Source organism: Pinus tabuliformis, chromosome 6 (assembly GCF_031772625.1).
Source record: "Pinus tabuliformis cultivar Carrire ecotype Pingquan chromosome 6, CPIR1, whole genome shotgun sequence".
In the NCBI taxonomy this organism is placed as follows: Eukaryota; Viridiplantae; Streptophyta; class Pinopsida; order Pinales; family Pinaceae; genus Pinus; species Pinus tabuliformis.
Window position 1 is genome coordinate 516,702,601 of NC_142292.1, and position 23,442 is coordinate 516,726,042.

The window sequence follows — 23,442 nt, forward strand, 5'->3', positions numbered from 1 at the left end:
AAAAAATTAAACGGTCATACTAGCATCATTTACATTACAACATGTAGAATTTGGGTTTCTAATGATACAATATATAGTTGGCTGATGATTATGATCTTTGAAAAATTTTGTACACCGCTTCCTTGGACTTGTGATAAAATGGGTACAACCAGTGTTGCGAAAATCGCGATAATATCGAAAAATCGCGGTTTTTTGAAAATGGTGATATTATCGCCCGATTATTACTTGAATATTTTTTTTGCAAAAAATCGCGAAATAATTGTGATAACTTGAAATTATCGTGAAAATTACGAAAAAATCGCGATTTTTTGGGAAAAAATCTTGATTTTTTTTTTTGCCGATTTTTTGATGAGGAGGAGGAGGTTACACAACCTACCCAGGCTACCCCTGTCACCAGTAGAGGACATGGTCTACCTCGTGTAGCTCCTAGTTCTTCAGCTTCTAGAGCACAATAGAGGCCACTGCCAACTCCACCGGCATCTACATCTAGAGGCAAAGCTATTGCATTTTCTCGCAAGAGGGGCAAAGGAAATCAATGGTATTAGTTATTTGGTTCATTTCATTGTATATGACATTATGACTCATGGTATGAGATACATTATTATAGTTTTTGTTGATATTTTGAGGCTGAGTTGGGACTCAGGAGTCAGGACTGACTATTCAGGACATGATTCACTGTTTTGTGTGATGTAGCACTCGAAATGATATTACACATCATATATATTAGTTTTTTTATCATATTTATGTGTCAATGTATTTATTTTTTGTTGTAGATGCTTTAGATATTAAAAAATTTTGAAAAAAAATGAATATTTTTGTATTTTACGATTTTTTCCTGATTATTTCCCGATTTTTCCGATTTTTTCCCGATCCGATATTATCCTGATAATGATTACTGCAACATTGGGTACAACATCTGGCGCCATATGGAGAGACGTTGCTTCATTGAAGTAGTGTGAGAATCTAGAATCCTGCATCCAAGAAAACAAGATACATAAGGTATATATCTTCTCATAATTAAAATCATCTTGTATATATAAAACATCTGTTGGAATAGAAAACTCTACTCTAACACATCAAAACATAAAACATAAATGCATGAAATGAAGCTAATTAATGACAAAATTTAAATCCTAACTAGGAGCCTGTAATGTTCTAAATGGAAAAATACAGTAAATAACAGAAGCAATGGACTAGCTACAACTATACAATTCAAGCATACACAACCATACTGTTAATTTTTGGTATGTTTTATGCTTACAGCAATTTATTTCAATTTTCGTAGTTAGCTCAATATCTTTTCCAGATTAGCAATCACATTAGCATTAAAGTAAATTGCAGATAGAACATAAACATAAATCACAAAAGACAAGCCAAGACAAGAGGACACAAGATGTGGCGCTAGCCAGGGACAAACCCCAATGTGGTGAAACCCTTGATCAATTCTTCTTATATGTTCTTCAATAGTTCAACAGAGAGAGAGATAGTACATATACAACAAAAGTCAACACTTTGACTTATCTAAATAAGGGCATAGATCATCTCTAAGTAGATGGTACATGAGGTAGCTGAACTCAGTTGAAGACATGTTGCTTCAACTAATTCTCCCCGGTGACTCCATCACCATGAGACACCTATCATTGTGACGCTCCTCATCATCATGCTGCACCATCCTACACCTCACTGTGCTGCACCATGTTGCACCCATCATTACTACGCTGCATCCCATCATGCTTTACCAATCATGGTTGTACCCATCACTGTACTGCATCATGTACCATTGCTGTCCCAATGTGCTTGCAACACCATGATTACCATGCTGTCCCCTTGTGCTTGTAGCACCATGCTTGCTGCTATCCCATTGAAGCATTGCCGTAACATCTGCTATCCCAATTTGCAACACCATGCTTGCTGTCCCAATTTGCATTGATGTCCCAATTTTGTAGCACCATGCTTGCTGTCCTAATTTGCATTGTTGTACCATGTTGCTGTCCCAATTTTGCAGCACCATGCTTGCTGTCCCAATTTGCATTGTTGTACCATGTTGTTGTCCCAATTTTGCAGCACCATGCTTGCTGTCCCAATTTGTAGCACCGTGCTTGCTGTCCCATTGTTAAGCATGACTAGCCCTCTAGTGCCGCGGCCATGCGTAGGAGAGGTTATTTCATACCACATTGACCTCTTGAGGGTCTGTCCATCTCAATGCAGCCCTAGATTAATTCCAACAACTTGCTATGGCCTGCGGCCTAGCTTGCTGTAGCTTTCGGTCTCCTCAACGTGCCCAAACAGTCACTTAATTTCCAGCGTTTAGTTCCTCATCTACTCGGCCTTGCAGCCTGCCCTCTTGGCCCTAAATCCTTGGCCCTCCATCCAACAATTCAGTCACTTGAAGTGGCCTGCGGACCTGCGGCTAGGGCAGGATAGACCAGCGTTTAGGGCAGAATGAATAGGCTTTAGATCAGCCAGGTTAGGGCAGATTTAGGACAGCGTTAGGGCTGCTTTAGGACTGCGGCTAGGGCTTGTTAAGGCCTCCTCCATAGCTGCGTTAAACTTCTTCCATGAGCTCCTTTAGGTCAACGTAGATCCCTTCCATAGCTTCGCTGGCCTGTCTTCTTTGTTGCGGCTAGGGCAACTTCCTTTACTCCAACGTCTAGGGCTTCTTCCTCCTAGATTTCTCTCACACTAAAACCCAAGACAAGTGGAGAGAAATCAAGAGAGAAGTGTGTGTAAAATGACTCTCAAGTCATCTCCTTTTATTTGGTTGCTGGCCGACCTTGACAAATTGTCCTATAACACAAATAAATTCATATCTCCATGAATACTTATCGGAATCTTTAGATCAATCCTACACCTCTCGATGAGAGGGATCCAAGAAAAATATGAACTGCCATTAATAAGATGACCCACATGGAGTTTGACCCTAGTTGCCAATTTTAACACATACACACAAACACTGAGATATGGGCAAAACCTCTGAGCCATTGTTTTAATATAATAAATGATGAGTACAATAATGGTGATAAGAGAAACCTGGGCTTGCTACAACAAAAACGAGTAAACCTAGGTGTCAAATCAATGGTTCCAAGTGCCAGAAAAGCTCCTAGAAGGAGCTGCGCCCTGCCTGGTGGAAACCACTGCTGCAATTGGAAAAACCCTGTATTTGACCCCTCAAAAGTGCCCAGAAATTTCTGCAAATTTTACTATAGTTTCCCCACATAAAACCCACAATAACCGAGAAAGCGTTTGGGCAATTTTTTTCGACCACTCAGGACCCAAAATTTAAGCTCACTCCTCCCAATTGGCTGCCAAATAATTCTGTTGTTTGGGGCACTAAAACTCCTCCAAAAATTCTGCAAAATTAGGAGCAAACTCCTTGATGCTAGTCCAACAAAACCCATAAATGTTTTGGGCTAATTCTAACCTCCCAAAATTACCCAAATTTGGTGCTATGCCCTCCTCTATTGGTTCTACGTCCCCCTCAAGCTACTGCTGCAAATATGATCCTTTTTCCTCTCCCAAATGGTTGTAGAATTCTCTGCAAATTACTCTCGGAAGGTAAGAGGGAAACTCCTTCCATAACCTTGCACAACTTGGCTAGCAACAACACGAAATTCTACTCGACAAAAGATTGCGCAGACCCTCGGAATGCTGAATTTGGTTCTCATTGAAGCAACAATCTCCTGCCTTGAAACTCTTCACAAAATTTGGCCTGATACCGAGGGACTTGCTCCTAAATTCTCTAACTGAATTTTCCCTTGAAGACCCCTCGACCAAGCAAATCGATTTTTGCGACTGCGTCCTCCTGGAAGTACGTACTCGCTGAATTATGGCTGGAAATGACCCACAAACTCCAGCAATCTCCTCTCCAATAAGCTCTGAAATTCTCTCCTATGGTGACACGCGAAGTTAACCGAAGGCAGAGGTGAAATTCCCGCTTGGGAATTCCTTGTGCTAAACAACATTGGTTTACTTGGCTAAACAACTTAAGAAAACTTGTGTTCAAAGGTTAGATTGTCAAAAGATACAAATGAAGGCCTCTTCTCCTTATTTATAATTTTTGTCCTCCTTTTCTCCCTTGGTGGCCCCCACTCTTCCTCTCTCCTAATTTGTGTCCTCTCCTCTCTCTCTCCCCTCTAAGAGCGCAAGTTCCCTTCTTGGTCAAATTGACAAAATAAAATAAAACAATTATGTATAAATTAAAATAAATATATTCAATAAAAGAAAATGTGTTTTATACATGTATATATATGATACAACTTAAATAAAATTATCATAGATAAAACAAAAGGGACTATGCATTATATCATACCTAAACTATATAAAATAATGAAAGTTTTCCACATCATTAGCATTCAAGGAGAAGTTGGTTAATATTATATGACATGTTTCAAAACAAAGGAGATGGTAAAACTTGTCACCTGGAGGAAGGACAACAGAGGAGTTTAATCGACAGATAACCGACTATGATTTGGGAAAGGATTCGATGAAGAGGCGGTGAAGGGGAGAACCTTGGGGGGAATATAAGGGGATGGAAGGAGATGAGGAGAGAGAAGGGAGGAAAGCGACGAAACCTGGGAAATGAGATTGAGGTCCGAGAAATGTGCAACAATGAGCCTCTGTTCTTGGAGTTTTGGGCATAGGGGCTAAAAGACATCAATTTTGAAGTCTTATGGATTTGGAAACTGTATAGGTTGATCCCAGATAGGCTGGGAGGAAAATGGTTGGTTTGGTAGCAGGAGCAAGAGCAACATTAGACTAGAAACATCTTCAAACGGATAACCAGGTATTCTTCTACATCCCAATTATCAAATTCTGGTTCTAATTGCATGTATGAGTGATGTAAAATTCTGGGTATATTTTGTAGAATGGTTTAATTTAATTTCTAATTTAGGGCACAAATTTTACATTTTTGGTTAAATTCTAAAAATGGGTATCACACGAGACTTGTTGGTAACCAACGAGTTCGGGAGACATGAATAAATGGCCTAGCCACTTGGTTGATTTAGCAAGTTTAAGGATTAGATTAGATTATTATGTGAGACCAGTGCCTTATGGAGTCAATTACTTGCTTTATATTGATTAAGCACCAAATGACCAATGAATAATCGTTGCTTAAAAGATGCTTTGCTATCCCATATGAGATGCAAGTCTTGCAATCTAGGTGAGATGCAAAAATGTTGGCTTATTTTAGTTATATGCTTAGCTAAATGTATCCCATAATCCTCAACTATTTTGAGGCTAGTCTCTAAAGTAGGTTGTAGAGAGAATTCAAGGCGAAGTAAGCAAAGGCTTGGTTAATGATACCTCCCCTTAAAATCTAACGACTTGGTGCCTCTGACACTGCAGAGACTATGGCTTTGATGACTGCAAGGTCACCATGTTAACCACTAGAGAGGGTCTATCCCTCGCAAACTAGAAGATGAAGGGTGGTCCTATCTTTCTATCAACCAAACTTAGGCTTGGAGGTAAATTTATTAATGGAAAACTAGGCCTAGAATGTAAATGCAAGGTGATTGAGTGTTCTTGAGGTAAGATTGCTTATGATCTTAAGTACTTAGTTACAATTTGATCTTTAGTTATGACAAAAGAGTACTTAATGAATGAAGGACAATCTTAACCACAAGATAGAGTGCTCAATTTCAATAGTGCCCAAAAAGATATATCCAAAATGACCAAGAGATAATTGCTCAAGTATAAAAGACAAGACTAGTGCTCTTTATAACAATTCACCAATATGCCAAAGATAAAATTACCATGAACAATAAATGACAATAATGGATATAAGAAAAATTAGAGCACTTATCCATGATATTAATTAGAACGATTAGCTAAAGTTTTTTAGAGACAATACAAGAATGAAAACAATTGCTCAAGAGATAAAATTACCACAATGTCAATATAACACAATTAGATCTCCAAAAGGAACAAGTGATTAAACAATATCAATCATTCAATAAGATATTCAACTCTTGAGATTGATTTATCAAGTGCTTTTATGGGTGAGTTACTTTTTGCAAAATTATGATCTCTTAGATTATGAAAGTCACAAGAAAGCGATGCGTTAGTATTCTTATTATAGAGCAATGCAACAACTTAACCAATTGTCAAATTACTTCCACAATTAACAAATCCTTTCCACAATGTGTTATGCTTATCAATAGAGCATTAACCAATGTTAGGAAGCTTATGCAACTTATGCTCAGATTTTATGACAGCAGTAAGCTAAATTCAATGAGAGCAGTTAGAATGTAACAAATGAATTGCTTACGAGTGCAAAAATGCGAATGAGGCAGCCCAATTAAACCATTTTGCTAACACAAGATTCTAAATAATGATGCAAGGGAAACAAGAGATGAAAGCTTAATGAGCTTAGGATCTTTTTAGATGCCAATGTCACTGTTATGATCATACCTTGTTATGCTTCTCTAAACAATACGATAGTCATCAAAAATCATGAAAATAAGCCAAACAATTATTATCCAATTGATGCAATGACTTGTTAATATGTTTAGATGACTTATTAAGTTATTAGTGATTTTTATGCTACTTAGGTGATTTTTTTACCGCTGTAAACAAAGTGATCAGAGGCTGCTAGTAAAACAAAGATGAAATGAGGGTTTGAGGAGGCAAACCAATAGGCCTTTAAGCCTTGAAAATGACCGACTTGTTTGCCCAAAATTCTTCTCGTGAATTGACCTCTTGCAATCACAAATATTAGCTCAAAATGTTGGACATTGGATAAATCAGCGCTCCCTGCGTGTTTTGCGACATGGACTAACCGCCTCTCGTGGATCCTTATCTCTGGTGATGCGATCGTTGACTAATGCCTACGGGTTTTGGTGTAACGACAATCGTGATTCTCAACAAGTGGTATCAGAGCGTAGGTCATGAGTTTGATACACACCCGACTCGTGTTGGGGGGGAGATTGTTGGACATTGGATAAATCAACGCTCCCAGTGTGTTTTACGACATGGACTAACCGCCTCTCGTGGATCCTTATCTCTGGCGATGCAATCGTTGACTAATACCTGCGGGTTTCAGTGTAACGACAATCGTGATTCCCAACAAAAAATCTCTTGAAAGTCCCTGCAACCACAAATTATTAGAGGCAAAACTCAAATGATAATTCAAACAATGACTGAAATGAGGCAAAGAGGGCTAGATTAAGGCAGCGACTAAGGGAGGAGGCCTAGTAGGCCCACAACAGGGATGGAGAAGGCCAATAGGCCTGTCGTTGAGGCCAAAGAGGGGTTGCGGCACCTAGGGCAGGCCTCCAAGAGGCTGTCGCTAAGGAAAAGAAGGCTGAGAAGTTTGCGGCCAAGGGAGAGAAGGCTGCCGAGGAAGGGAAAGAGGCTTTTAGGCTTGCGACAGGGGTGAGGGAGTATCACGAAGGGAAAACATAGGAGGAAGAGGGCTAGTGGAGGGGAGAGAAGGCCCTGGGAATGCCTGCGGCCAGTGTTTTTAAACCCGGCCGACTTGGAACTGACTCGGCCAAAAAAATTTCAACTCGGTGGTTGAACCGGTTCGGCCGACCGAGTTAATACCGAGCTGGCCGAGTCATTACATGACTCGGCCGGCTCGACCAAGTCCGTATCAACCCGGTCGGGTCAAGGAAAGCGGCCAGCGAACCTCCAAAAATGCAATTTTTTTGATTTTTTAATGTTTTTTTCTGAGTGTGGGGGGACTTCAAATGGTTTTATTAATTGGTTTTTTGGCCTTTGGGGTCCATTCCCCTCTCCTAGTATTGATATGCTATTCAAATTTCATGGTAATGTTAAATTCTTAAAGTAAAAGTGACATTCTCCTTAATCTTAATTTTCATCCTTTTACTTAAATTTTTAACATTACCATGAAATGACTCAGGATGTTTGAGAGTGGTTCCGGCCTCATTGGATTTCATATGGAGAAAGTAGACTTTTAGATTTCATTCAAAATCCTGCAGACTTATCAGTTTTTCAGGATTTCAGGATTGGAGGATTGCAATGCTTCCATTGAATTTTGTCATGTATTAGGTTATGGAACTCGTATTTAATCAAGAGCACCAATCCCTCTATGTACCTTGATGTTAGTGACATTGGTTGTCGAACTCCTCCGGGATTCGCTTCCAAACCGGGAGCTTCTGAAAATGTTGCTCCTGCTCCCATTTTCGCTCTCGCTCCCCACTTTCGCTCTTGCTCCCAAGTAACACTAAGCCAGATGATGTTGGCAACTCTAGCAGTAGCCAGTAGTACTGGGCACAGACTTTTGTTGTAGAGGCCATTTATAGCCTCCTTGGTTATGTGTTTTTGTTTTGATCCCTATATCATCGTGTATGTATTGGACAGTGCACTGGGTGCCATTTTGATATAATGGATATCTTCATGAGCCTACTTAGATCATATGTTGTCTTCTATCTATATTCTAATGCTATGTGTTTGGAAACATGAATGAAAATCTTTAAAATTATGTGTTTTTATAAAAAATAAATATTTGATGTATTTTTTACAACGACCAAGTCATTGAAATCGAGTCGGCCAAGTCGATACCAAGTCGGAGTCAGAGTCGGAGTTTTAAAACATTGCCTGCGGCCAAGGGCAACAACCCTTAGGGGTTGACGACTTGGGTTTCAAGGGCCACGACAAGGGTTTGGAGGGCCAAATAGGCCAATGACTCACTAAGGGAGGAAAAAGAGGCCACGACTAGGGAAAAAAGGGCTAACGCTAGGCCTGGAAGGCCTAAAAAAACTTTCAGATCCCTGCAAAAAATCAAATTTTTCTTAAGATCTTCAAAATCGTCACATAAATGCCACAAATTCGTCTCCAAGGGCTAGTGGCTTCCTCTTTTGCTTGAGCGTTGAGCCTAGAGGGTAGCTGGAGGCTAGATCTTGCCTTCCTAGGCCTAGATTTACCTAAAAAACCTAACAATTTCTTCCACAAGGGTTGGACATCTCACTTGGGTGAGAGAAACCCTCACAAAAATTTGAAATGGCTTGAGAATTCACCTTCACAAATGAAATAAAATTTTCCCAAAACCCCAATATATACAAAATTTAAAATAAACCCAAGAAATCCCAACTGCTGCAGACAAGGGTTAGAGATAGTTTACAAAATTATTTTACAAAAATACAAATTATCTACAAATATACAATGCTTGTAATTTTTTCTTTTTGAGAAATAAATTATGAATAATAGCAATGGATAAATGTGTTTTTCGAAAGTTAGAATATTGGCCACATCCTTTTGCAAAGTTAGAATACCATATAAAAATTCCTAGAGCCCAAACAATGTCAACTCTTTCCCACAGTCCATGAACTTGGAGCCCAACGGCTAGTGTACTTGTAGATCTCTATAATTTTTCTCAAACCAAATCGTTAGATCATAATATGAATCAGATGACCTAAGATAAAATTAATTTTACCAATAGAATGTACTATCATCGACAAATGAAATAACAATCTATATAACAATGAAGCACAATATAGGATTATCACATAACTAGCACGTACCATATATCAATGGAACAAGAACACCATGAACTGAACCCCAAAATCTTTTCATTATGATATTAAAACATTCCTAGCAGAGCAATGGCTCAATACCAAGATTACAATTTACGTTATCCAAAGATAACCCAAAATCATAATATCTTGAGAAGCAAAATGCCTTCCATTTATAGAGAAATCCTCTAAGTGGAAAGTAACGACTAGTTGGCTTGATCCTTGTCCAAATAATCTCCAGTGTTGATAAAAATTTGATTATCTTTTAATCTCTGCAGTTGAAAATATTTATTTTGAGGAAAATTTCGAATTTCACTTAAAACCCATTTTTTATTAATCCAAAAATCAAATTTTTGGATTAATTTCCTCAAAGTTTTGACTTTGACTTAACCACTAAGGTCCAAGGGCTTAATTTTTCTTAAAATATCCATTTTTGCCTTGGTGGGGGACCTCCAAAATTGGACTTAAATTTGAGCCACGAATTTTTCACTTGCAGAGAAATTAATTTCTCTATAATTAATTTTTATTCTAAATTAATTAATTTTTTGGCTTAGGATTTAATTTTAAGTTACCCAGGAAAATTATTAATTGACACAAGAGGGGATTAATATTCTTTCCACGCTCAAATACTTTAGCCATTCTGTTTAAATATGAGGGACCATGCACTATTTTTTTTACATCAGATATTACAAATAATTCAACCCTCAAAGGGGGAATACACTTTCATCATAGACCCTCAAAATAACTCAATTCTGCGACACAATATGATCTAGTATAGACCAAGTGATTTGTAATAAAATACTTTAGCCAAATAGCTTAAATTATTTCCAAACCACTTTTACAAAGACTCGATATAACACTAGGAATCACCTAAGACTTTGTCAATGAATTTCACCCTAGCTTTGGGGTTTAAGTTGGAGGAAAAACTTTGCCGATTATCCGTGTTTAGAAACAGACATAATTCGGTGACGTTAAAAACCTCCTAGGATGAAATTCCTTGTCAAAATCAAAGGCTTACCTAGGTGTTGTTACAAAATTAAATGATCATACTAGCATCATTTACATTACAACTTGCAGAAATTGGCTTTACAATGATACTATATAGCTGGATGATGATTATGATCTTTGAAAAATTTACTACACCGCTTCCTTGGACTTGTGACAAAATGGGTACAATAGATCCTAAAGGAAGAATTCTTTTGACTTCCTATGAGGTGCCTTCTCATCCTCGTCCTCAACATTTGCTGCTGATGGATGCTGCATTCCTTTCCTTTTTCTTCTATGAACTGTAAGGGTTGGGGTTTCTTCATTTTGTAGATTCATCCAACTATCTAGCCACACAAAGGCTCAAGAACAAGATAACATCAACACCAAATCATTTCACATGCTATCAAGGAGATAAACCAAGTATGCATCACACAAACTCCACTTGCATCCAACACTCCATGTCTTGCTTTAGGTTTTCATCCCACAAACCCTAGGACTTTCTCATCCAAGACTCCAATACAAGTTCTAACGTCCAAGTCTTGTCTAGGGTCTACAAACCCTAGGTCTTCCAACTCTTGTACCACACAAGGTTAAAGACTCTGAGACAAATACATCAATATTAAAATCACATACTTTAATACAAGTGTTATGATAGGCTCTCTTCTCGCTTCATATAAAATTAGGCGAGGGAAGCTTTCTCCTTAGCTCCTTCTGGCTCTGGAGTAACTTCCTTCTGAAGATTTGTATCCATTGTCTTTCATTCTGAGACTTGGCTCCAATTGACAAGAAATCAAAATCTAGTCAAGCTGCTGAAAACTTGTCCCTTAGGCTGACTTCAATAATTGCATTTTGAACAACGTTTTGATACTATGTTGGATTTTCTACATGATGCACAGTAGAAACCAATCTTCTGATCTTATAATTACCACTTGCTGTAAAATTCAACCTCCTGTAGCTTAGTCAATTGCAGTCAAGCTCGTCCCAAAACAAACTTTTGGTAGCTTGGTGAAATGTGGTCTAATTGCCCTCCCACAACTTAGTCAAACTCCAGTCAACGTGGTCGCTTTCTGTCACACGTGTGGCTGCACTAGGAGAGAGAAGATGTGATGAATGAATTGAGCAAAATGAAGTGTCACATCATGTATATATATTGATTGAATGGGTGTGAATTTGCTCAAGGGACACACCCTTTCATGGTGGGGCTGACTTGTGCTTTTGAGCCTACATGATGTTGAAGTTTCTAAGTCTACCAGTTTGAAACCCTCCATTCACTTTACTGATTTACTACTTGTTCCATTACTTAACAAGTTATTTACAATGTAAATACTGAAAATAAACACTAGAGCATGCTCAACATATTATAGATCATCAACTGAAAGAAACAGAAACAAGCACACAAAATGACACCATTATTTCTGGAACAATGTCCCCGAAAAAACCCAATGCGGGAAAACCAGTGCAACTATCTGAGGGTTTTCTTATTAAGCAATTTTAGAGTACAATCTGGGTGCCAAATCTGGCTTACCCAACAGAGAATGCCCTTGGCAGTAGTACCTCTCAGTCTGAGACAAATGTCTCGGCTGAAACCCCATATAAACCCTCCGGTAGCTCCTCAGCTCCAATCTGCCCCAGAAACCCCAACATCAACCTTTTTGGGCTACGTCAGCCTCTCTCTGCCCAACGATGGCCCAATGTCACCTTGAATGGGTCTGTGTTAGCCTCAGGAGGCCTTGCGTCAGCCTTTTGGCCCTCTGCGTCAGCAACACTGGCCTCTCTGAAGCACTGCACAGCTCCTGGTTGCCTCTATGTGGCCCTGCGTGAGCCCTGGATGCTACTGCGTCACTCTCTCTAGCTCCTACGCTGATCTCCCGGCACTATCTCTGCCTCTCTGTCTCTCTGTACTCACTGCCCCTCAGCTGCAACTCCGATCACTGATTCTATCTCTCTTAGCAAACCCCGCTCTAGAGAATAGAATGACTGATCATCTGGTGTGCTCTCCAAGTGACCCTCAAGCCTCCTCTTATACTTTTCTCGTTGACATATCAACGGCCAAGATTAAGTCCCTAATCAATGGCTAAGATTAGATCTGGCTTGATCCATGTCTTTTGGACCATTCTAACACAATTTTATATTAATCCACATTAATATTTTAATTTCTCTAAGTTTAGACTTAGGGACTCCATTAAAAATATTAATTATTTTAATATCTCCTAAACTGTTTAGAATCTGTCCAAACCCTTTTTGGGTATTGGAGATCTCATGTGCCCCAACCTCTCCACCAAATTTCGTGGCTAGAGAACATCCAATGCTACCACAAATCAACACTCCCTCTTAGTGAGAACTATGCTCTAGCAATACTCCTCACTGAGTAGGATCATCCGGCATCGGTCCCTGTGCTGATGCTAGGCCTGCTGCCCACCATCCTCTGCACTGCTGTATCCTGTACTGCTGCCCATGGTTCTGCCACTGCCACTGCTGCATCTGTACGACAACTCCCTCTGCATCTGTGCTGCTGCCCATGGCTCTACCACTGCCACTGCTACATCTGCACTGCATCTCCTCTCATCATGCTGCATCGTGCTGCCCATTGCTGCACTGCAACTCAGTTACTGAGAAGTAAGTAACTGATCTCCCAACTCTGACCTCTCTGTTGGGCTAGAGACCCTCTTGATGTTGAAGCTCCCTCTGCCGCTGACAAGTGCTCCCTCTCTGACCTCTACATTGCTGCAACAACTCCCTGCATCTCGCATCGTTGCACACCTCTCTGTGCCATCCTGCACTGGTGCAACACTCCTGTGCCTCTCGCACTGCTGCAGCCTGCTAGCCTCGCACTGTCTCGAGACTCCTACACTGTAGATCTCTTTGCCCCTTCATCCGCATCTGTCTCTACCCACATCCGCCAGTCCTGTTACTCCTCTTCGGGGCTCCCGTAGTAAGGTCTAATCCAAGAGGCTGGGTACCTCGAGGATCCTGCCCTCATCGCCTGTAATCCGCCTAACTACAACTCAATGTCTCCCCACTTCCGCTCAAGTGGTGCGTGTACATTCATGGCATAGTCATCGTCTGTCTCTGCTTCTTTCTATGCCCTTGCTGGCGCTGCCTTAGTCTCGGAAGACTCTCCCTTACTCTTCTTCCTTGGACACTGGGTCGCATAATGACCCAACTCCCCACAGTGGAAGCACTTGATCTTGGAGAGATCCTTCTTCTTCCGTTTTTCTTGCTTTCCCTCAGATGCTAGGGCAACATCTTCCTCCTCCTCCTTTTTGACTCTGATCCCCTTACTGCTGCTTCCTGCCTTTGTCTGCCATCTGATCTCTTCTTGGCGAAGAGCCGCCCACATCTCCTCCCAAGGTGGAAGGGTCCCTCTACCCAGTATACTCTGGACAAATACCTCCCAGTCTTCTGAGACTGCATTCAGGGTTGTTCTCACCATCAATTCCTGATCCGGCGTGGCTCCTATGGAAGTCAACTGATCTCGGATCTCATTCAGTCCTCCGAGGAGGTGTCGATCGGTTCTCCCTTCTTCATCTAATATGACCTCTTCTGATTTTCTAGTAACATCCTTCTTTGCACAGAAGTATGCTGGTACAATTTCTTTAGGGCCTCCGACATCTCAGTTGTCTTTTCCTTATCGACAATGTGTGGTACTACATGGTCCTTGACCCCGTCAAGGATGATGCTCTTAGCCCTCACCATTGCCTCCTCGTACTTGTCATTCTCAGCTGGGTCGACTAGGATAGCTATCGTCCTCAAGGCGAAGTGCTTGAAACGGTTTCTGTCAAGTACGGATAAGATTCTAGCCTTCCAAATTACGAAGTTTGAGGCTCCGTCCAATCTGTCCTGGTCTCTTACTCCGTGTAGTGCCATGCTGCTCTTCTACTTCCCTCCCGGAAGTTCTCGATGTGACTCTCTCTGAGTCTCGATTTCCCTCCTGGAAATCCTTCTGCCGATGTCGAGATGCCCCCTACTTTGATCATTTGTGCAACTGCATCACTGATCCGGATTTGTCGGCTAGAAAGCCTTGATAGCAACTTCCTTCTCCTTGGCCTTGCCCTGTCAGGTACTATTCTGACTACAGTACCCCACCAGCTCCACTCTGCAACTTTCCCACAGCCTCCTAAACCCCAACAACCTGAAGGTGAGAGTTCCTAGGCTCTGTGCAATCCCGACACCAGCAACTCGATCTCCTCAGCCAACTGCGTCACAGCCCTCTGGCCCTTTGCTTGGCTCTACGTGAGCCTCCCTTTGCCTCCCTTGGCCTCCGCACTGCCTCTTCCTAGCTCACCCTTGATGGCACAGGCACTGCGTCACCCTTCCCTTGTTGTTGCTCTGTTAGGAACAACTTCTGTCACTCGGGACAGTTGTTTTCTACTGCTATTGCTCCGCTCGGCTGATGTACTCAGTTCTCCTGTGATCTGCAACCACACTCTGATACTATGTTGAAGTTTCTAAGTCTACCAGTTAGAAACTCTCCATGCACTTTACTGATTTATTCCTACCTACTTGTTCCGTTACTTAACAAGTTATTTACAATGTAAATACTGAAAATAAACACTAGTGCATGCTCAACATATTACAGATCATCAACTGAAGGAAACAGAAACAAACACACAAAATGACACATTTTTGGACCAATGTCCCCGGAAAAACCCAATGCGGGAAAACCGGTGTAGCTATCTGAGGGTTTTCTTATTAAGCAATTTTAGAGTACAATCTGGGTGCCAAATCCGGCTTACCCAACAGAGAATTCCCTTGGTAGTAGTACCTCTCAGTCTGAGACAAATGTCCCGGCTGAAACCCCGGATAAACCCTTCGGCAACTCCTCAGCTCCAATCTGCCCCAGAAACCCCAGCGTCAGCCTCTCTTTGCCCAGCGATGGCCCTGCATCACCCTGAAGAGGCCCAACATCAACCTTTCTGCACTGCGTCAGCCTCTCTTTGCCCAGCGATGGCCCTGCATCACCCTGAATGGGTCTGCGTCAGCCTGAAGAGGCCCTGCGTCAGCAACGCTGGCCTCTCTGAAGCACTGCGTAGCTCTTGGCTGCCTCTGCGTGGTCCTGCATGAACCCTCGCTGCTACTACGTCACTCTCTCTGGCTCTTGCACTGATCTCCCGACACTATCTCTGCCTCTCTGTCTCTTTGTACTCACTGACCCTCAGTTGCAACTCCGATCATTGATTCTATTTCTCTTAGCAAACCCCACTCTAGAAAATAGAATAACTGATCATTTGGTGTGCTCTCCAACTGACCCTCAAGCCTCCTCTTATACTTTTCTCGTTGACATATCAACGGCCGAGATTAAGTCCCTAATCAACGGCTAAGATTAGATCTGGCTTGATCCATGTCTTTTGGACTATTCTAACACATTTTTATATTAATCCACATTAATATTTTAATTTCCCTAAGTTTAGACTTAGGGACTCCATTAAAAATATTATTATTTTAATATCTCCTAAACTGTTTAGAATCTACCCAAACCCTTTTTGGGTATTGGAGATCTCATGTGCCCCAACCTCTCCACCAAATTTCGTGGCTAGAGAACATCCAATGCTATCACAAATCAACACATGATGCTCCAAATTAAAATGAAATAATATTTTTCATTTAATTTCTCTTAGGCTGACTTGGAGATTTCCTTTAGCAAGGTAGGAATACCTCCGGATGCTACACAAAAAATCAACAGCTACTACTTACAAACTTCCACTTTCTTTCTACTTTCCCTATCTTCCACATGTTTTTCTAGAATTCTCCCTCCTAATTCTGTTTTCAAACCTTTATAAGAATTACATCAATAGAAGATAATTACTCATTTCTCATCATTTTGTGCACATATCAGCTAATCCTTCAAGAATATCGCTTTGAAAGTAAATATTATGGAGGGTTGATCTCAATCCTAATTGTGATGCATCTTGATTGCTTTTTGCCAATATTTAAAATATTGAAAAGATTTAACCGATTTTTCAATAATTTTAGTAGCTTGAAAGTTTGTTTTATTGTTAGATTCTTTAATCTTAGAACTGCTTATATTTTATGCTTGCACAGACAGATTGATCAAATAAAGAGTAATATTCATCGTAGTGATTATGTTTAGATGTTATTTAAATGTTGTTACAGTTGATGACAATATGTTGAACTTAGGACATCGGTTTTTCCAGTTTATAATTATATTTTTATAGCTTTAACTTGACTTTATGGAGCTTGAGTAGTCTCAAAACAGAGTCCTCTTAATGAAGAGCACAAGTTGGAGGTTATGCTTGGGCGATCATTGTGCCATAAGGGGCGTCTGCTACATTATTTTCCTGCTGTGCAAAGGTCGGGAAGCACTAGTGAATTTTGACAGTTTGTTAAATATAATGCAACTTTGAACGGATGTTCAGGAAAAGATTTATAATTGCTCGTTTTGAAATTGATAAATTCTTTGGATCTCAAGTGCCTGCGAGATCTTCTGTTCCTGCTTCATTATTTTTCTTTCAATGCACAGGGCTTGAAGATTAGAAAAGTACAGAAGATGCCCATATTACATATTTGGTTTTCTTTCCTTAAACATTGATGACTGACATTTTTCCATGTCTTAGTAGACATCTTTGCAAAATGACTTTAATTAAGTAATTCCCTCTTTCTCCATACTGAAATAGCATCAATGATAAAGATTTTGTAGGTTCTATATTAAATATGCACATAACACATATACAGAAATATGTAGAGAGAGGAGAGATTTGATATATTTTTCAATCAGACATGAAAGCTACTAGTAAATACATATAGATGTGTCATGAGAGATGTAGGTTATGAAACTAATTATTTAACTAATCAACAAAGTGACATGACTAATCGACTGTTAGTTTATTATATCACCACTTTATTGGCATAACATATGATAAAGTACCTATTCATAGTATAAATTATTAAGTTATGTAATACAAGATATGGCCATTATAAAATATGCAATGATACTCTAAAAGTAAACTTTTTTTTTCTTAGTTTAATCAAAGGTCATAAGGAAAAGATGTGTGTTATTACTAAATAGATATAATACGATATTAGTCTTTTGATAATAGATGGATAATATTGCAATGACCATGCTTACCAAAATTTGGAAAGCAGTTTAAAAACTTATATGGTGCTAGAACAAAGGTATGGATTGACAGTTGGGAGGATCAGACCTTGGTTCTAAGGTATTCGGGAAAAACATGGTGGATATTAACAACATCAGGGGCACACTTACAACAGAGGATTGCAGGAAGGGGACTTGTATGTTTGTAAATCAAAGTTTGCTAAGTAGAGATAAAAGGAAGGGCATTGAGATTTATATTAAAATATGGAAAATATACTAACATTTTCTTAGTGTGAACATTATGCATGTTATTAATAGTATAAAGTGTTTTGTTCCAACAAAATCTAGCACCATAGTGCAAAGTCTCACTAGGCAACCTAGATCAAGTAAATGCAAGAACTCCCTTGTTTTAGTGATGGACAAAATCAAACACAAGGGAGCTAAGTCACAGGACACGTCCCCTAGGGTCCCGTGTCCCGTATTTTGCGTATTGGACACGAAAACGTCCAAAATACGTGTCCAATACGTTTTTTAACGTATTCTAAAAATAGAATACGTATTCTACGTTTTCTAGTCGTGTCATATTTTTGGAATACGCGTATTCTCCGTTTTCGAGTCGTGTCTTTACATTTGGAATACGCGTATTTGGAGAATAAAATACGATGCCCTAACGTATTTCGCTTATTGAATACGTATTTAAAAAAACGTGGTTTATAAGTTATAAGTTATAAGGTATTCCGGCCTATTATCGTTTGTTTGGAGTGTTCTGTCGTGTGGAGCGAGCTGCGGGAGTGTTCTAACTTCTGTCGTGTGGAGCGTTAAAACTTAAACCAGTAAGCGTTATACAGTGTACTTATCAGTGACATGTAATTTGTGTCCGTGGACTCTGTTTTTGCGACAGTGTTTTCAAAATTCACACATTTTTCATTTTTTATTAAGTCTTTGTTAAGAGTGTCTAGCTGCTGTTCAAAACTTGCCGCACTCTCCACCCTTATCTGCAGCAGCATACTTATTTCATCATGTCCAACGGATTATTCTCTGCTGCATTTCACTTGCTATGTCATTGTATTATTTATGGTATATACTTGCGTCGAAGAATGCCCTTGAATTAACCCAATAAAAGCCAACAAAAGAGTTCTATTGCAATTATGTGCTCGGATTCCTCCAAACAGAGTCATAAAAAAGCTGCTCACACATGCAGATTGACGATAGAATAAACTATAATTCTTGGCTAAGAAACAAAGGTATTTTAGGATTCAGCATGCCAGAAAGCAATGTGACACAAATGCCACTTAAAGACTGTAAGTTATAACTTATAGAGTCACCGTCGACCGACTGATAGATGTGCACATAGCTAGCCACTAAACAACACATCCAAATGTAATAAACCTAGAATGCTGAAGACGTTAATTTCAAAGTCATAATAATGAATCTATGATCACTTGTATTCTTGATTTTGAAGGGGAATTTATATGAATAACTCGATATTGCACGGGGACCCGTCCCCACAAAAAAATCCCTTGTTACACAGTAACCTCACCGAATGATAGATGTGCAGTTGCACATAGCTAGCCAGTTATAAACTTATATTATTGAAACAGGACTTTCAAGTGATTAAGTTAGGATGTAATAAGATTACAGGCTGCATCTATAATGTATCTTGTAAAGGGAGAGAATTTTGGTAGCATTGGTGGCCAGCATGCCAAAAAGATCTAGGAACATTACGTCTGGACTTTCCAAATTGTAAAAGAATCTGGATGAGATTTATATATGCTAGCTGAGAATGACTTTTGTAACCAGACAATAGGATAAAAAATAATTTTTAATCCAATATAATGATTATCGACATAAAACTAGAGGAAAATCAAAACAGGGAGGGCCAACAGGACTATTGAAGGGGACTGTGTACCATACTCCATATGTCCATGAGAGAAACCTGCACAGTAGACACTGGACAGAAATATACAAGTTTATGCCAAATAGTCATCCTCTTACCTGTGTAGAGTGTCAAATTCATAATTAATAAACAGACAGATTGACAATTTGAATTTACAGACAGTCAGAAACAGCAAGACTTTAATTGTGACTTTAATTGTTTTTTTTGTAGGTGAAGGTGTGTGGAATTTATAACAGTTCTCACATTAATGGCTCAATCATCCAAGGCAGCCGGCAGAGGTCAAAGGAAGGGCAGTGCTTTTCGTGGTCCCCGCCCTCCAACTCCAAGTGTTTCACCTTCTGTTGGTCATAGTGCCCCAAGTGCTTCAAGTGAAGCTGTAGGTGTTTGTCAGCCAACATTAAAATATGATGCTGCTGCAGCAAGACAACAAGCACAGCTAAAAAAATACCCTCTCTGGAAGTATGTAACCAAGAAGCAAGTGCCAAAGACTGGTCTGGGAGGGAATGTGCAATGGTCTTGTAATTTCTGCAAGCTTGAATATAAGAGCACTTACAATCGAGTTAGGGGCCATTTGTTGGACCTGCCTTGTGGAATTGCATCATGCAAAACTATCAGTCAGGACGAAAGAATGGATTTGATAAGGGAGGATGCAGCTGGCTCTGTGAATGTGGTGGCAGCAAGCAGGAAAGCTAGTAAAAATGAAGATCCTCTTCCATTCTTGAGGAATTCTAATATTAGTAGATTTGGGAGAAAAGAAATTCAGCCAACAAAAAAGAGGGCAGCCCCAACTTATAGTGGTCCAATGGACAAGATTTTTCAGCGTGAGCAGCGAGATGAGGTTGATCTTACATTGGCATTCTTTTTCTATCTCAACTTCATTTCTTTTAATGTTGCACGGTCTCCTATGTTTATTGAGGCTTGTCGAGCTCTAGTTGATAGGGCTCCAATTGGGTATGTGCCTCCAAGTTCAGAAAAACTTAGAACCACATTGTTGGTGAAGGCAAGGAAGGAGGTGGATAAAATTCTACAACCTATTAAATCATCATGGATCTCATCTGGTGTCAGTATTGTCTCTGATGGATGGACAGATACAGCACGCCATCCTCTCATCAATTTCATGGTATATTCTCAAAATGGACCGGTTTTCTTGAAAGCAGTTGATGCTCTTGGACAATACAAAGATGCACAATATATGGGTGAGCTGTTTATTAAAGTTATTGAAGAAGTAGGCATTGAAAGTTGTGTGCAAATTATCACAGATAATGCACCTGTTTGCAAAGCAGCTGGCTTGATTGTGGAAACTAAATATCCACAAATATTTTGGACACCATGCATTGTTCACTCCTTGAATTTGGCACTCAAATCTATTGCTTCAGATGTGACATGGATTGGCAATCTTATTGAGGATGCACGCCATATCCGAAATTTTGTGCAAAACCATACCAATGCCCTCACAATATATAAAGAGTACACACATCTATCCTTGTTGAAGATTGCAGATACTCGGTTTGCTTCCTCGTTCATCATGCTTAAGAGGTTGAAGGAGGTGAAGGCCGCTCTTGGGGCCATGGTTATTTCAGATCTTTGGTCTTTTTGGAGAAAGACGGATCAAACAGCTTCAAAAAAGGTAAAGGACATAGTGTTAGATGATGGTTGGTGGGAAAGGGTGGATCTTACCATAAAGATCATGAACCCTATCATTTCTTTCTTGCGGTTTGCAGACACGGACCAGCCCATCATAGGAGAGGTTTATGAGGGTTGGGATTCCATGATTGAGTCTGTGAAGACTATTGTTATGGAGAATGAGTGCCCTGCATATGAGACATCAACAGAGAGCTTATGGTCCACCATACAGGATATTCTTATCTCTAGGTGGGATAAGAATTGCACACCTTTGCATTGCTTAGCTCACTCTTTGAATCCCAAGTACTACAGTCAAGAGTGGCTCCATGGTGGGACCTCACACAGATACCCTCCTCACATCGATGGAGAGATTTCACAGGGGAGGAAGATAGCATTCAGAAGGATGTTTCAGGATAACACATCTTTTCTTGAGGTGGAGGAAGGCTTTGTAGAGTTCTCCACTGGCACCAGGAGATTTGGGGCGTATGATGTACTTGGAGATAGGGGGGTCAAAAGTGCCTATGCATGGTGGGCAACTCATGGGGCAGCATGCCCTATTCTACAACAGTTAGCCTTGAGGGTCCTCTCTCAAATTACTTCATCTTCTTGTTGTGAGAGGAATTGGAGCACTTACGGGAATCTATATAGTTTGAAAAAGAGCAGGCTTGAGCAATCCAGGGCGGAGACAATGGTGTATGTGCACACCAACCTTCGTCTTATTTACAGGCAGAGAGAGGAGTGGTTGAAGGGAAAAACAAAGATGTGGGATGTGTTTCCTGATGATATGGGCTTGGACGACAGTATTGAGTTGGCATTAGCCAACATGGATCTTAATGACCCAGTGCTAGAGCCAGTGACTTTTGATGATGAGACACAGCATCTTGAGGGGTCATCCTCCACAGTAGCAGATCCTGGATTGGGCATAGAGGAGGAGGATGGAGTACAGTCAGATGGCAGTGGCAGTGATGGTGACTATGACATAGAGGACATGGACTATTGATAGAGTGATGAGTCATGACTCATGGACCAGTACCGAGCTATGATATTCCTACTTATTTTGTATCTAGTATCTAGTATCTACTCTTTTGTATTTTCCATTGGCATTCTCTCAGGAGTCAGTATCTACTGTAGTCTATGATCTATCTATGTACATTGCAAGCACTGAACAGTGATACATTTTGATTTTGATGACTTAATGGAAAATCTGCATTTTATGGTTTTAATATCTATTCTTATGTGCTTGTAAGTTGTAAATTTTGATTCTATTTATTTTTTTAAAGTGAACTATGAACTTTGAGAAGTAATTATATTTTAATTTGATTAGATAAGCTGCAACCTGCAATTTAATAGGGATAAAAAACTATATTTCGGTATATATATATATATATAAAACGTGTCCCCCATGTCCTGTTTCCAGGTCGCTGCGTTTCGTATTGAATACCACGTATTTACGTGTCCTCCGTGTCTCGTGTCCTCGTGTCATGTGACTTAGCAAGGGAGGCTTCCCTAGTATATCTTAGGGATCAAATAACTGAATTACCTTAAGTTAAATGACCACTAAGGGTTCTATTACCGACCCTTTTAGCAAGGGTGCTAAAGTCCTAGTAACCTCACTAGATGGGCACACACAGGGCAGGGACCCATTGTTACTATTTAGGCCCAACACCCCCTAAACATCCAAGGGAGGTGTCCTAAATATCCCTCCAACAACTCCAGTTTATGTCTAGTGCCTTCAATGGAGCATATTTTTAAAAACTGGAACCAGGAACCAACCTGGTCCACCTATCAAACCAATTATTGAACTTGAAAAACTGGAAAAACCAAATTGGTTAGATCTCAATGAACCAGTCTTTAAAAAAATACATCTAATAATTAATTTGTAATGAAAAAAATTATCTTTAGGATTTAAAACCATGATTCCAAACTATTAGAGACAAAATATGCAACGTTTGCTCATCTATATACCATGTAAGGGTCAATATATCAAAATGGCATCAAGTGCAATACATATGAGCAACAAAATACATAACCAATGATGCTCTAAATGGCCTCTAGAATTCAAAAAGAATGCTACAAGCTATAGAGCCACTAGCCTACTACAAGTCTACATATAAGTGATCAACATGATCACTCATCGAACTCATCATCACTACTAGTAGACATGGGATCAACATGATCAATCCTGCAAAAATTCAGCTCTCTCCAAGCTCACAATGATGCTCACAAAAACTCCAAATGAGATGTGTGAGACAAATGAGAGGGGAGGTGTGGTTTTATAGGCTTGGATGTGCTACTTTTCGAGGGAAACAATCCCTAGTTTCCAAAAAGACCACTCACGTTCAAGCTAAAACTACAATTTTGTGGGTCCACGACTGGTCTAATTGTGGTCATTGGCTTAGTTAACC

At 40.0% G+C, this 23,442-nt stretch overlaps 1 protein-coding gene across 1 annotated transcript in view; it reads left to right on the forward strand.

Annotated features, from left to right (window-relative positions):
- The window catches only part of LOC149259569 (2-oxoglutarate (2OG) and Fe(II)-dependent oxygenase superfamily protein), a 538,837-nt gene that overhangs the window by 136,171 nt on the left and 379,224 nt on the right, over positions 1-23,442 (forward strand). Inside the window, exon 9 of the mRNA XM_089376311.1 lies at positions 16,670-16,775. Within this exon, the coding sequence (XP_089232437.1) occupies positions 16,670-16,775 (106 nt within the window). The remainder of the gene's footprint in view (positions 1-16,669; positions 16,776-23,442) is intronic.